The following is a 14200-nucleotide window of genomic DNA, read 5'->3' as shown; positions in this document are numbered from 1 at the left end:
AGGCTAAAGGAAATACATTAAAAGGCCTTCACCTGGTACAGGCTAAAGGAATTACATTAAAAGGCCTTCACCTGGTACAGGCTAAAGGAATTACATTAAAAAACCTTCACCTGGTACAGGCTAAAGGAATTACATTAAAAGGCATTCACCTGGTACAGGCTAAAGGAATTACATTAAAAAACCTTCACCTGGTACAGGCTAAAGGAAATACATTAAAAAAACCTTCACCTGGTACAGGCTAAAGGAATTACATTAAAAGGCCTTCACCTGGTACAGGCTAAAGGAATTACATTAAAAGGCCTTCACCTGGTACAGGCTAAAGGAAATACATTAAAAGGCCTTCACCTGGTACAGGCTAAAGGAATTACATTAAAAGGCCTTCACCTGGTACAGGCTAAAGGAAATACATTAAAAGGCCTTCACCTGGTACAGGCTAAAGGAATTACATTAAAAGGCCTTCACCTGGTACAGGCTAAAGGAATTACATTAAAAGACCTTCACCTGGTACAGGCTAAAGGAAATACATTAAAAGACCTTCACCTGGTACAGGCTAAAGGAATTACATTAAAAGGCATTCACCTGGTACAGGCTAAAGGAATTACATTAAAAGGCCTTCACCTGGTACAGGCTAAAGGAATTACATTAAAAGGCATTCACCTGGTACAGGCTAAAGGAATTACATTAAAAGACCTTCACCTGGTACAGGCTAAAGGAATTACATTAAAAGGCATTCACCTGGTACAGGCTAAAGGAATTACATTAAAAGTCCTTCACCTGGTACAGGCTAAAGGAATTACATTAAAAGGCATTCACCTGGTACAGGCTAAAGGAATTACATTAAAAGGCCTTCACCTGGTACAGGCTAAAGGAAATACATTAAAAAACCTTCACCTGGTACAGGCTAAAGGAAATAAATTAAAAAAACTTCACCTGGTACAGGCTAAAGGAATTACATTAAAAGGCCTTCACCTGGTACAGGCTAAAGGAATTACATTAAAAGGTCTTCACCTGGTACAGGCTAAAGGAAATACATTAAAAGGCCTTCACCTGGTACAGGCTAAAGGAATTACATTAAAAGACCTTCACCTGGTACAGGCTAAAGGAATTACATTAAAAGGCCTTCACCTGGTACAGGCTAAAGGAAATACATTAAAAGGCCTTCACCTGGTACAGGCTAAAGGAATTACATTAAAAGACCTTCACCTGGTACAGGCTAAAGGAAATACATTAAAAGGCCTTCACCTGGTACAGGCTAAAGGAATTACATTAAAAGGCCTTCACCTGGTACAGGCTAAAGGAATTAAATTAAAATGCCTTCACCTGGTACAGGCTAAAGGAATTACATTAAAAGGCCTTCACCTGGTACAGGCTAAAGGAATTACATTAAAAGGCCTTCACCTGGTACAGGCTAAAGGAAATACATTAAAAGACCTTCACCTGGTACAGGCTAAAGGAATTACATTAAAAGGCCTTCACCTGGTACAGGCTAAAGGAATTACATTAAAATGCCTTCACCTGGTACAGGCTAAAGGAATTACATTAAAAGTCCTTCACCTGGTACAGGCTAAAGGAATTACATTAAAAGGCCTTCACCTGGTACAGGCTAAAGGAATTACATTAAAAGGCCTTCACCTGGTACAGGCTAAAGGAATTACATTAAAAGACCTTCACCTGGTACAGGCTAAAGGAATTACATTAAAAGGCCTTCACCTGGTACAGGCTAAAGGAATTACATTAAAAGGCCTTCACCTGGTACAGGCTAAAGGAATTACATTAAAAGGCCTTCACCTGGTACAGGCTAAAGGAATTACATTAAAAGATCTTCACCTGGTACAGGCTAAAGGAATTACATTAAAAGGCCTTCACCTGGTACAGGCTAAAGGAATTACATTAAAAGGTCTTCACCTGGTACAGGCTAAAGGAATTACATTAAAATGCCTTCACCTGGTACAGGCTAAAGGAATTACATTAAAAGGCCTTCACCTGGTACAGGCTAAAGGAATTACATTAAAAGGCCTTCACCTGGTACAGGCTAAAGGAATTACATTAAAAGGCCTTCACCTGGTACAGGCTAAAGGAATTACATTAAAAGGCCTTCACCTGGTACAGGCTAAAGGAATTACATTAAAAGGCCTTCACCTGGTACAGGCTAAAGGAATTACATTAAAAGGCCTTCACCTGGTACAGGCTAAAAGAATTACATTAAAAGGCCTTCACCTGGTACAGGCTAAAGGAATTACATTAAAAGGCCTTCACCTGGTACAGGCTAAAGGAATTACATTAAAAGGCCTTCACCTGGTACAGGCTAAACTAATTACATTAAAAGGCCTTCACCTGGTACAGGCTAAAGGAATTACATTAAAAGGCCTTCACCTGGTACAGGCTAAAGGAATTACATTAAAAGGCCTTCACCTGGTACAGGCTAAAATAATTACATTAAAGGCCTTCACCTGGTACAGGCTAAAGGAATTACATTAAAAGGCCTTCACCTGGTACAGGCTAAAGGAATTACATTAAAAGGCCTTCACCTGGTACAGGCTAAAATAATTACATTAAAGGCCTTCACCTGGTACAGGCTAAAGGAATTACATTAAAAGGCCTTCACCTGGTACAGGCTAAAGGAATTACATTAAAAGGCCTTCACCTGGTACAGGCTAAAGGAAATACATTAAAAGGCTTGGGAGCAGCATATGTCATGTGCAGGTGTTCTTTATTCAAAAGCACAAGGTCACAAGTTTGTTCTGGATGTATAAACAGACAGTGAATGTGCAGTTTGTCTGCCTGTTGTAAATATTGAGTCATGTAAAGATGTAGCTGTGGTTTGGACGTACCTTGTGTCGTCAAAGTGAAGCCTCAGAGTAGCCCAGACAGTCACACAAATGGTGGGAGTACCTAAACACACAGACAGAACAGCTGAGGAATCTGATCTGAAACCTGAAGACAGAGAGAACAGATGAGGAATCTGATCTGAAACCTGAAGACAGAGACAGAACAGATGAGGAATCTGATCTGAAACCTAAACACACAGACAGAACAGCTGAGGAATCTGATCTGAAACCTGAAGACAGAGAGAACAGATGAGGAATCTGATCTGAAACCTGAAGACAGAGACAGAACAGATGAGGAATCTGATCTGAAACCTAAACACACAGACAGAACAGATGAGGAATCTGATCTGAAACCTAAACACACAGACAGAACAGATGAGGAATCTGATCTGAAACCTAAACACACAGACAGAACAGATGAGGAATCTGATCTGAAACCTAAACACACAGACAGAACAGATGAGGAATCTGATCTGAAACCTGAAGACAGAGAGAACAGATGAGGAATCTGATCTGAAACCTGAAGACATTGATAAGACTTACAAGAGCAAAGGGTCCAGCCAGCAGATAAGGTCCGTGACATTGGGTTCAACCAGCAGATAAGGGACGTGACATTGGGTTCAACCAGTAGATAAGGGATGTGACATTGGGTTCAACCAGTAGATAAGGGACGTGACATTGGGTTCAACCAGTAGATAAGGGACGTGACATTGGGTTCAACCAGCAGATAAGGGACGTGACATTGGGTTCAACCAGTAGATAAGGGACGTGACATTGGGTTCAACCAGCAGATAAGGGACATGACATTGGGTTCAACCAGTAGATAAGGGACGTGACATTGGGTTCAACCAGTAGATAAGGAATGTGACATTGGGTTCAACCAGCAGATAAGGGACGTGACATTGGGTTCAACCAGCAGATAAGGGACGTGACATTGGGTTCAACCAGCAGATAAGGTCCGTGACATTGGGTTCAACCAGCAGATAAGGGACGTGACATTGGGTTCAACCAGTAGATAAGGGATGTGACATTGGGTTCAACCAGTAGATAAGGGACGTGACATTGGGTTCAACCAGTAGATAAGGGACGTGACATTGGGTTCAACCAGCAGATAAGGGACGTGACATTGGGTTCAACCAGTAGATAAGGAATGTGACATTGGGTTCAACCAGCAGATAAGGGACGTGACATTGGGTTCAACCAGCAGATAAGGGACGTGACATTGGGTTCAACCAGTAGATAAGGGACGTGACATTGGGTTCAACCAGCAGATAAGGGACGTGACATTGGGTTCAACCAGTAGATAAGGGACGTGACATTGGGTTCAACCAGTAGATAAGGAACGTGACATTGGGTTCAACCAGCAGATAAGGGACGTGACATTGGGTTCAACCAGTAGATAAGGGACGTGACATTGGGTCCAGCCAGCAGATAAGGGACGTGACATTGGGTTCAACCAGCAGATAAGGGACGTGACATTGGGTTCAACCAGCAGATAAGGGACGTGACATTGGGTTCAACCAGCAGATAAGGGACGTGACATTGGGTTCAACCAGTAGATAAGGGACGTGACATTGGGCTCAACCAGCAGATAAGGGACGTGACATTGGGTTCAACCAGCAGATAAGGGACGTGACATTGGGTTCAACCAGCAGATAAGCAGATAAGGGATGTGAAATTAGGTTCAACCAACAGAGAAGGGCCGTGACATTGGGCTCAAGCAGCAGATAAGGGCAGTGACATTGTAAATATTACATTTTACATTTTAGTAATTTAGCAGACGCTGTTATCGAGAGCGACTTACAGGAGCAATTATGGTTAAGTACCTTGCTCAAGAGCACATCGACAGATTGATCAAACAGTCGGGTCGGGAGTTCAAACCAGCGACCTTTCGGTTGTTGGCCCAACACTCTTAAGCGCTAGGCTGCCTGCCACCCTGTAATAATGGACCAGGAACAAAGCCAACCAGGAACCAAAAGCTGCAACAGCCAATATTCTGAAAAACGTAGCTGTGGGCTAGCAGAGATCAAACCCAGTTGGTAGCCAAATTATTCTACTCACCCCATCCTACCACGGTGTACCAGTAGAAGTATCGTCTCTCTGGGAAGAAGGTTTGGACCAGCAGCGTGAAGAGGTACAGGCCTTCGATGAACAGCCAGAAGTAGTTGGACATCACACAGTAGTGGAATAATACCATCACTGCTTTACACTCCACCTAGTGGACACATACAGTATAACACCATGCCTGCTTTACACTCCACCTAGTGGACACATACAGTATAACACCATCACTGCTTTACACTCCACCTAGTGGACACATACAGTATAACACCTTGACTGCTTTACACTCCACCTAGTGGACACATACAGTATAACACCTTGACTGCTTTACACTCCACCTAGTGGACGCATACAGTATAACACCACCACTGCTGATCTGTCGTTCTACCTCTGAACAAGGCAGTTAACCCACTGTTCCTATGCCGTCATTGAAAATAAGATTTTGTTCTTTAAAACCTCTTGACGCTAGGGGTCAGATTTTTTTTGTTTTTTAAAATAACATTCCCAAGGTAAACGGACTATTTCTCAGGTCCAGATCGTAGAATATGCATATAATTTACAGATTAGGATATAAAACACTCCAAAGTTTCCAAAACTGTCAAAATATTGTCTGTGAGTATAACAAAACTGATTCTGCAGGCGAAAACCTGAGGAAATCTAACCCGGAAGTGATTTTTTTGTTTTGTTTAATCTGTGTTTCCCGGCCCGTCTTTCTTCCATTTAAAGGGGTATCAACCAGATTCCTTTTCCAATGGCTTCCTCAGGCTGTGACCAGGCTTTAGACATAGTTTCAGGCTTTTATTTTGAAAAATTAGCGAGATTTTTCAAAACTAGTCAGGTGTCCTCTGATTAGTTCCTGCGCACGAGAGGGGTAGCTCAACATTTTCTTTCTGTCTTTTATTGAATAGGTTACGGTCCGGTTGAAATATAATCGATTATGTTTGTTAAAAACAACCTGAGGATTGATTATAAAAAACATTTCACATGTTTCTACGACCATTACGGATACTTTTTGGAATTTTCGTCGAACGGAACGAGGCTTTGGTTTTCTGAACATAACGCGCAACCCAAATGGCGTTTTTTTGTTATAAAAGTAATATTTATCGAACAAAAATAACATTTGTTGTGTAACTGGGAGTCTCGTGAGTGCAAACATCCGAAGATTATCAAAGGTAAGCGATTCATTTTATTGCTTTTCTGACTTTCGTGACCATGCTAATTTGGGGCTAGCTGTTGTAGCATTGATTGATACACTCACAAAAGCTTGGATTGCTTTCGCTGCAAAGCATATTTTCAAAATCTGACACGATAGGTGGATTAACAACAAGCTAAGCTGTGTTTTGGTATATTTCACTTGTGATTGCATGATTATAAATATTTTTTGTAATATTTTGCGCCCTGCAATTTAGCGGTTGTTTAGGAAAATGATCCCGCTAAACGGATCCGTAGCGCAGAGAAGTTAACTGACTTGCCTAGTTAAATAAATAAAAATAAAAATTATATGGTGGAAATATGAATGTGTCTGTGTGTGTAACTCAGTGTGTCTGTGCGCTGGTGTGTGTCTGTGCGTGTAACTCACGGTGTGTCTGTGTGTGTAACTCAGTGTGTCTGTGCGCTGGTGTGTGTCTGTGCGTGTAACTCACGGTGTGTCTGTGTGTGTAACTCACGGTGTGTGTATGTGTGTAACTCACGGTGTGTGTATGTGTGTAACTCACGGTGTGTGTATGTGTGTAACTCACGGTGTGTGTAAGTGTGTAACTCATTGTGTGTCTGTGTGTGTCTGTGTGTGTAACTCATTGTGTGTCTGTGTGTGTAACTCACGGTGTGTGTATGTGTGTAACTCACGGTATGTGTATGTGTGTAACTCACGGTGTGTGTATGTGTGTAACTCACGGTGTGTGTATGTGTGTAACTCACGGTGTGTGTAAGTGTGTAACTCATTGTGTGTCTGTGTGTGTAACTCATTGTGTGTATGTGTGTGTCTGTGTGTGTAACTCACGGTGTGTGTCTGTGTGTGTAACTCACGGTGTGTGTCTGTGTGTGTAACTCACGGTGTGTGTGTGTGTGTAACTCACGGTGTGTGTATGTGTGTAACTCACGGTGTGTGTCTGTGTGTGTAACTCACGGTGTGTGTCTGTGTGTGTAACTCACGGTGTCTGTCTGTGTGTAACTCACGGTGTGTGTATGTGTGTAACTCACGGTGTGTGTCTGTGTGTGTAACTCACGGTGTGTGTATGTGTGTAACTCACGGTGTGTGTATGTGTGTAACTCACGGTGTGTGTATGTGTGTAACTCACGGTGTGTCTGAAGCAGTGGTTTTCATCCTCCTGTGTATAGAGAACCCCATCCTTGATGAAGACAGAGATAGCTCTCAGCATGAAGGAAAGGAACAAGTTCATATGGATATAGTTCCTGGTACAGTGGAGCTTCCTGAGAGAGAGGAGGGAGGAGAGAGAGAGATAGAAGCAGGGGTTAAATTGGGCCGGGTCCGGCTGGGTCCGGACGGGTCCGAGACATATGAAAGTAGGAATAGCCTACATGACTGGACATATGAATATAGGAATAGTCTACATTCCTATATGGAAGCTAATCAAATCAGATGACTATTTAAATGCAGTCACAGAGAACCTAAACAACCCTACCAAGTTCTGGAAGCTAATCAGATCAGATGACTATTTAAATGCAGTCACAGAGAACCTAAAGAACCCTACCAAGTTCTGGAAGCTAATCAGATCAGATGACTATTTAAATGCAGTCCACAGAGAACCTAAACAACCCTACCAAGTTCTGGAAGCTAATCAAATCAGATGACTATTTAAATACAGTCACAGAGAACCTAAACAACCCTACCAAGTTCTGGAAGCTAATCAAATCAGATGACTATTTAAATACAGTCACAGAGAACCTAAACAACCCTACCAAGTTCTGGAAGCTAATCAGATCAGATGACTATTTAAATGCAGTCACAGAGAACCTTAACAACCCTACCAAGTTCTGGAAGCTAATCCAATCAGATGACTATTTAAATGCAGTCACAGAGAACCTAAACAACCCTACCAAGTTCTGGAAGCTAATCAGATCAGATGACTATTTAAATGCAGTCACAGAGAACCTAAACAACCCTACCAAGTTCTGGAAGCTAATCAAATCAGATGACTATTTAAATGCAGTCACAGAGAACCTAAACAACCCTACCAAGTTCTGGAAGCTAATCAGATCAGATGACTATTTAAATGCAGTCACAGAGAACCTAAACAACCCTACCAAGTTCTGGAAGCTAATCAAATCAGATGACTATTTAAATGCAGTCACAGAGAACCTAAACAACCCTACCAAGTTCTGGAAGATAATCAAATCAGATGACTATTTAAATGCAGTCACAGAGAACCTAAACAACCCTACCAAGTTCTGGAAGCTAATCAAATCAGATGACTATTTAAATGCAGTCACAGAGAACCTAAACAACCCTACCAAGTTCTGGAAGCTAATCAAATCAGTGTCAGGTCCTAATATATCTTCTGACCTTCCTGACCATTTAATGATGGATTCTAATGATGTGAAGGATAAAGCTGATATTGTAGGGTTTTTTAACAAGCACTTCATACCTGCTGGTTCAGTTGTTGATAATGGTGGGGCCCAGGCCTCTAATGTCAGCTCTGTTACAGTCAACTATGATATAGGCCCTCATGTGAACCATTTTATCTTTGAGCCTGTTTCTTATACTGAGGTCTATAGCATGTCTGAGCACTAAAGGCAATAGACAGTAAAAAGTCTGCAGGTCCAGACAACCTGGACCCCTCCCTCTTAAAGATAGCAGCTGGTATTATTACTGAACCTGTGGCTCACATTTTCAACTTGAGTCTCTTGACCAATTCCATACCCAGCATTTGGAATTCAGCTGATGTCCTCCCACTGCTAAAGGGTGGAGATCCCTCAGATGCTAATAACTATCGTTCTATCTCTAAACTCCCTATCCTGGACAAAATCAATGAACCCCTAGTGAACTCCCTATCCTGGACAAAGTATATAAATCCCTAGTGAACTCCCTATCCTGGACAAAGTCTATGAATCCCCAGTGAACTCCCTATCCTGGCCAAAGTCTATGAATCCCTAGTGAACTCCCTATCCTGGACAAAGTCTATGAATCCCCAGTGAACTCCCTATCCTGGCCAAAGTCTATGAATCCCTAGTGAACTCCCTATCCTGGCCAAAGTCTATGAATCCCTGGTGAACTCTCTATCCTGGCCAAAGTCTATCAATCCCTATTGAACTCCCTATCCTGGCCAAAGTCTATGAATCCCTGGTGAACTCTCTATCCTGGCCAAAGTCTATCAATCCCTATTGAACTCCCTATCCTGGCCAAAGTCTATCAATCCCTAGTGAACTCACAGTTAAAAAACGTCTTCATTGAACAGAACATACTGAGCGGGGTTCAGTCTGGCTTTAGAACAGGGCACAGCAACGTAACTGCATTTATGGCAGTGGTAAACAACATCATTAATGCACTGGATAAAAAGCAACATTGTGCTGCTCTGTTTGTGGATTTATCAAAGGCCTTTGATTCAGTTGACCATGAATTGTTGCTAGCTAGACTCAGAAACTTTGGTCTCAGTGAAGGGGCAGTAAATTGTTTAGGAACTATCTTTCTGACAGAACACAATGTGTAGATACTGACAATCACAAGTCTAGCATTCTAGAGATGAATAGAGGTGTCCCCCAGGGTTCCGTTTAAGCTCCTGTGTTGTTCTCAATGTTTATTCATGATTTTGGAAATGGGATGCAACCAGCAAAGTTACATCTACATGCAGATGATACAGTTACATATTCATGTGCTCCTTCTCTGGTTCAGGCTGTGGAAGAGCTCCACACTGCTTTTCAGTCACTGCAGGCCTCCCTTTATGGTCTCAAACTGGTCTCGAATGTAAAATAAATAAATATGACCTTTACCAGAGCTAGAACTCTGCCAGTGAACGTTAGCATTGTCACATCTGGTGGCTTATCCATTGAAAAAGCGTCATCCTACAAATACCTAGGTATTTAGTTGGATGACAAGTTGTCCTTTAAAGTTCATGTGGATAATCTCGTGAGGAAGCTTACATTGAAATTGGGTTTTTATTTTCGTAATAAGTCTTGCTTCCTGCTTATGGCTAGAAAGAAGCTTGTTCAGGCCACTTTCCTCTCTGTAATCGATTATGGTGACTTGTGTATATGCATGCAGCCTCCTCTGTCTTACAGAGACTCTGTTTATCATGCAGCCTCCTCCATCTTACAGAGACTGGACTCTGTTTATCATGCAGCCTCCTCTGTCTTACAGAGACTGGACTCTGTTTATCATGCAGCCTCCTCTGTCTTACAGAGACTGGACTCTGTTTATCATGCAGCCTCCTCTGTCTTACAGAGACTGGACTCTGTTTATCATGCAGCCTACTCTGTCTTACAGAGACTCTGTTTATCATGCAGCGTCCTCCGTCTTACAGAGACTAGACTCTGTTTATCATGCAACCTCCTCTGTCTTACAGAGACTAGACTCTGTTTATCATGCAACCTTGGGCTTTATTACAAATGCTTAGTCACTCACCCACCCACCATTGCACATTGTACCAAATGGTAGGTTGGGCCTCACGTTATATGCGCAGAAAGATACATGTGTATGTGTTCATCTACAAAGCCCTTTTGGGTAAACTCCCTCTTTACCTCTGTAGTCTGGTCTCCAAAAACCAAGCCATGACGTCAAAGGAATTGTCCGTAGAGAGACAGGATTGTCTCGAGGCACAGATCTTTGAAAATGTTTAATTTGTTATTGTAATCTGGTATTTATCGTTTTCCCACCTGACTTTACATGGCTAGGCCTGATATCACGAGGGACAGCTGGATACTTTACATGGCTAGGCCTGATATCATGAGGGACAGCTGGTTGATTTTACATGGCTAGGTCTGATATCATGAGGGACAGCTGGTTGACTTTACATGGCTAGGCCTGATATCATGAGGGACAGATGGATACTTTACATGGCTAGGCCTGATATCATGAGGGACAGCTGGATACTTTACATGGCTAGGCCTGATATCATGAGAGGGACAGCTGGATACTTGACATGGCTAGGCCTGATATCATGAGGGACAGCTGGATACTTGACATGGCTAGGCCTGATATCATGAGAGGGACAGCTGGTTGACTTTACATGGCTAGGCCTGATATCACGAGGGACAGCTGGTTGACTTTACATAGCTAGGCCTGATATCATGAGGGACAGCTGGATACTTGACATGGCTAGGCCTGATATCACGAGGGACAGCTGGTTGACTTTACATGGCTAGGCCTGATATCATGAGGGACAGCTGGTTGACTTTACATGGCTAGGCCTGATATCATGAGAGGGACAGCTGGTTGACTTTACATGGCTAGGCCTGATATCATGAGAGGGACAGCTGGATACTTGACATGGCTAGGCCTGATATCACGAGGGACAGCTGGTTGACTTTACATGGCTAGGCCTGATATCATGAGGGACAGCTGGTTGACTTTACATGGCTAGGCCTAATATCATGAGGGACAGCTGGATACTTTACATGGCTAGGCCTGATATCATGAGAGGGACAGCTGGTTGACTTTACATGGCTAGGCCTGATATCATGAGGGACAGCTGGTTAACTTTACATGGCTAGGCCTGATATCATGAGGGACAGGGGGTTGACTTTACATGGCTAGGCCTGATATAATGAGGGACATCTGGTTGACCTTACATGGCTAGGCCTGATATCATGAGAGGGACAGCTGGTTGACTTTACATGGCTAGGCCTGATATCATGAGAGGGACAGCTGGTTGACTTTACATGGCTAGGCCTGATATCATGAGAGGGACAGCTGGTTGACTTTACATGGCTAGGCCTGATATCATGAGGGGGACAGCTGGTTGACTTTACATGGCTAGGCCTGATATCATGAGAGGGACAGCTGGATACTTTACATGGCTAGGCCTGATATCATGAGAGGGACAGCTGGTTGACTTTACATGGCTAGGCCTGATATCATGAGAGGGACAGCTGGTTGACTTTACATGGCTAGGCCTGATATCACGAGGGACCGCTGGTTGACTTTACATGGCTAGGCCTGATATCATGAGAGGGACAGCTGGTTGACTTTACATGGCTAGGCCTGATATCATGAGGGACAGCTGGATACTTTACATGGCTAGGCCTGATATCATGAGAGGGACAGCTGGTTGACTTTACATGGCTAGGCCTGATATCATGAGGGACCGCTGGATACTTTACATGGCTAGGCCTGATATCATGAGAGGGACAGCTGGATACTTTACATGGCTAGGCCTGATATCATGAGGGACAGCTGGATACTTGACATGGCTAGGCCTGATATTATGAGAGGGACAGCTGGTTGACTTTACATGGCTAGGCCTGATATCATGAGGGACCACTGGTTGACTTTACATGGCTAGGCCTGATATCATGAGGGACAGCTGGTTGACTTTACATGGCTAGGCCTGATATCATGAGAGGGACAGCTGGTTGACTTTACATGGCTAGGCCTGATATCATGAGAGGGACAGCTGGTTGACTTTACATGGCTAGGCCTGATATCACGAGGGACCGCTGGTTGACTTTACATGGCTAGGCCTGATATCATGAGGGACAGCTGGATACTTTACATGGCTAGGCCTGATATCATGAGGGGGACAGCTGGTTGACTTTACATGGCTAGGCCTGATATCATGAGAGGGACAGCTGGTTGACTTTACATGGCTAGGCCTGATATCATGAGAGGGACAGCTGGTTGACTTTACATGGCTAGGCCTGATATCACGAGGGACCGCTGGTTGACTTTACATGGCTAGGCCTGATATCATGAGGGACCGCTGGATACTTTACATGGCTAGGCCTGATATCATGAGAGGGACAGCTGGTTGATTTTACATGGCTAGGCCTGATATCATGAGGGACAGCTGGATACTTGACATGGCTAGGCCTGATATCATGAGAGGGACAGCTGGTTGACTTTACATGGCTAGGCCTAATATCACGAGAGGGACAGCTGGTTGCTTTACATGGCTAGGCCTGATATCATGAGGGACCGCTGGATACTTTACATGGCTAGGCCTGATATCATGAGAGGGACTGCTGGTTGACTTTACATGGCTAGGCCTGATATCATGAGGGACCGCTGGATACTTTACATGGCTAGGCCTGATATCATGAGAGGGACTGCTGGTTGACTTTACATGGCTAGGCCTGATATCATGAGGGACCGCTGGATACTTTACATGGCTAGGCCTGATATCATGAGAGGGACAGCTGGATACTTTACATGGCTAGGCCTGATATCATGAGAGGGACAGCTGGATACTTTACATGGCTAGGCCTGATATCATGAGGGACAGCTGGATACTTGACATGGCTAGGCCTGATATTATGAGAGGGACAGCTGGTTGACTTTACATGGCTAGGCCTGATATCATGAGGGACCGCTGGTTGACTTTACATGGCTAGGCCTGATATCATGAGGGACAGCTGGTTGACTTTACATGGCTGGGCCTGATATCATGAGAGGGACAGCTGGATACTTTACATGGCTAGGCCTGATATCATGAGAGGGACAGCTGGTTGACTTTACATGGCTAGGCCTGATATCATGAGGGACAGCTGGATACTTTACATGGCTAGGCCTGATATCATGAGGGACAGCTGGTTGACTTTACATGGCTAGGCCTGATATCATGAGGGACAGCTGGATACTTGACATGGCTAGGCCTGATATCATGAGAGGGACAGCTGGTTGACTTTACATGGCTAGGCCTGATATCATGAGAGGGACAGCTGGTTGACTTTACATGGCTAGGCCTGATATCATGAGAGGGACAGCTGGATACTTTACATGGCTAGGCCTGATATCATGAGGGACAGCTGGATACTTTACATGGCTAGGCCTAATATCATGAGAGGGACAGCTGGTTGACTTTACATGGCTAGGCCTGATATCATGAGAGGGACAGCTGGTTGACTTTACATGGCTAGGCCTGATATCATGAGAGGGACAGCTGGTTGACTTTACATGGCTAGGCCTGATATCATGAGAGGGACAGCTGGTTGACTTTACATGGCTAGGCCTGATATCATGAGAGGGACAGCTGGTTGACTTTACATGGCTAGGCCTGATATCACGAGGGACCGCTAGTTGACTTTACATGGCTAGGCCTGATATCATGAGGGACCGCTGGATACTTTACATGGCTAGGCCTGATATCATGAGGGACAGCTGGTTGACTTTACATGGCTGGGCCTGATATCATGAGAGG

General features: G+C 43.8%; 1 protein-coding gene across 1 annotated transcript in view; it reads right to left on the bottom strand.

The window, feature by feature from the left end:
• LOC139560186 (pituitary adenylate cyclase-activating polypeptide type I receptor-like) overlaps positions 1–14200 on the bottom strand; it is a 78625-nt gene that overhangs the window by 21713 nt on the left and 42712 nt on the right. The window contains exons 7-9 of the mRNA XM_071376734.1: positions 7187–7319; positions 4890–5043; positions 2832–2892 (exon numbers count right to left, since the gene is read on the bottom strand). Of these exons, the coding sequence (XP_071232835.1) occupies positions 2832–2892; positions 4890–5043; positions 7187–7319 (348 nt within the window). The remainder of the gene's footprint in view (positions 1–2831; positions 2893–4889; positions 5044–7186; positions 7320–14200) is intronic.

The sequence above is a fragment of the Salvelinus alpinus genome, chromosome 30, assembly GCF_045679555.1.
Source record: "Salvelinus alpinus chromosome 30, SLU_Salpinus.1, whole genome shotgun sequence".
NCBI classification, from domain to species: Eukaryota; Metazoa; Chordata; class Actinopteri; order Salmoniformes; family Salmonidae; genus Salvelinus; species Salvelinus alpinus.
The sequence above is the reverse complement of the archived record's forward strand: the minus strand, read 5'-3'. Positions and strand labels throughout refer to the sequence as shown.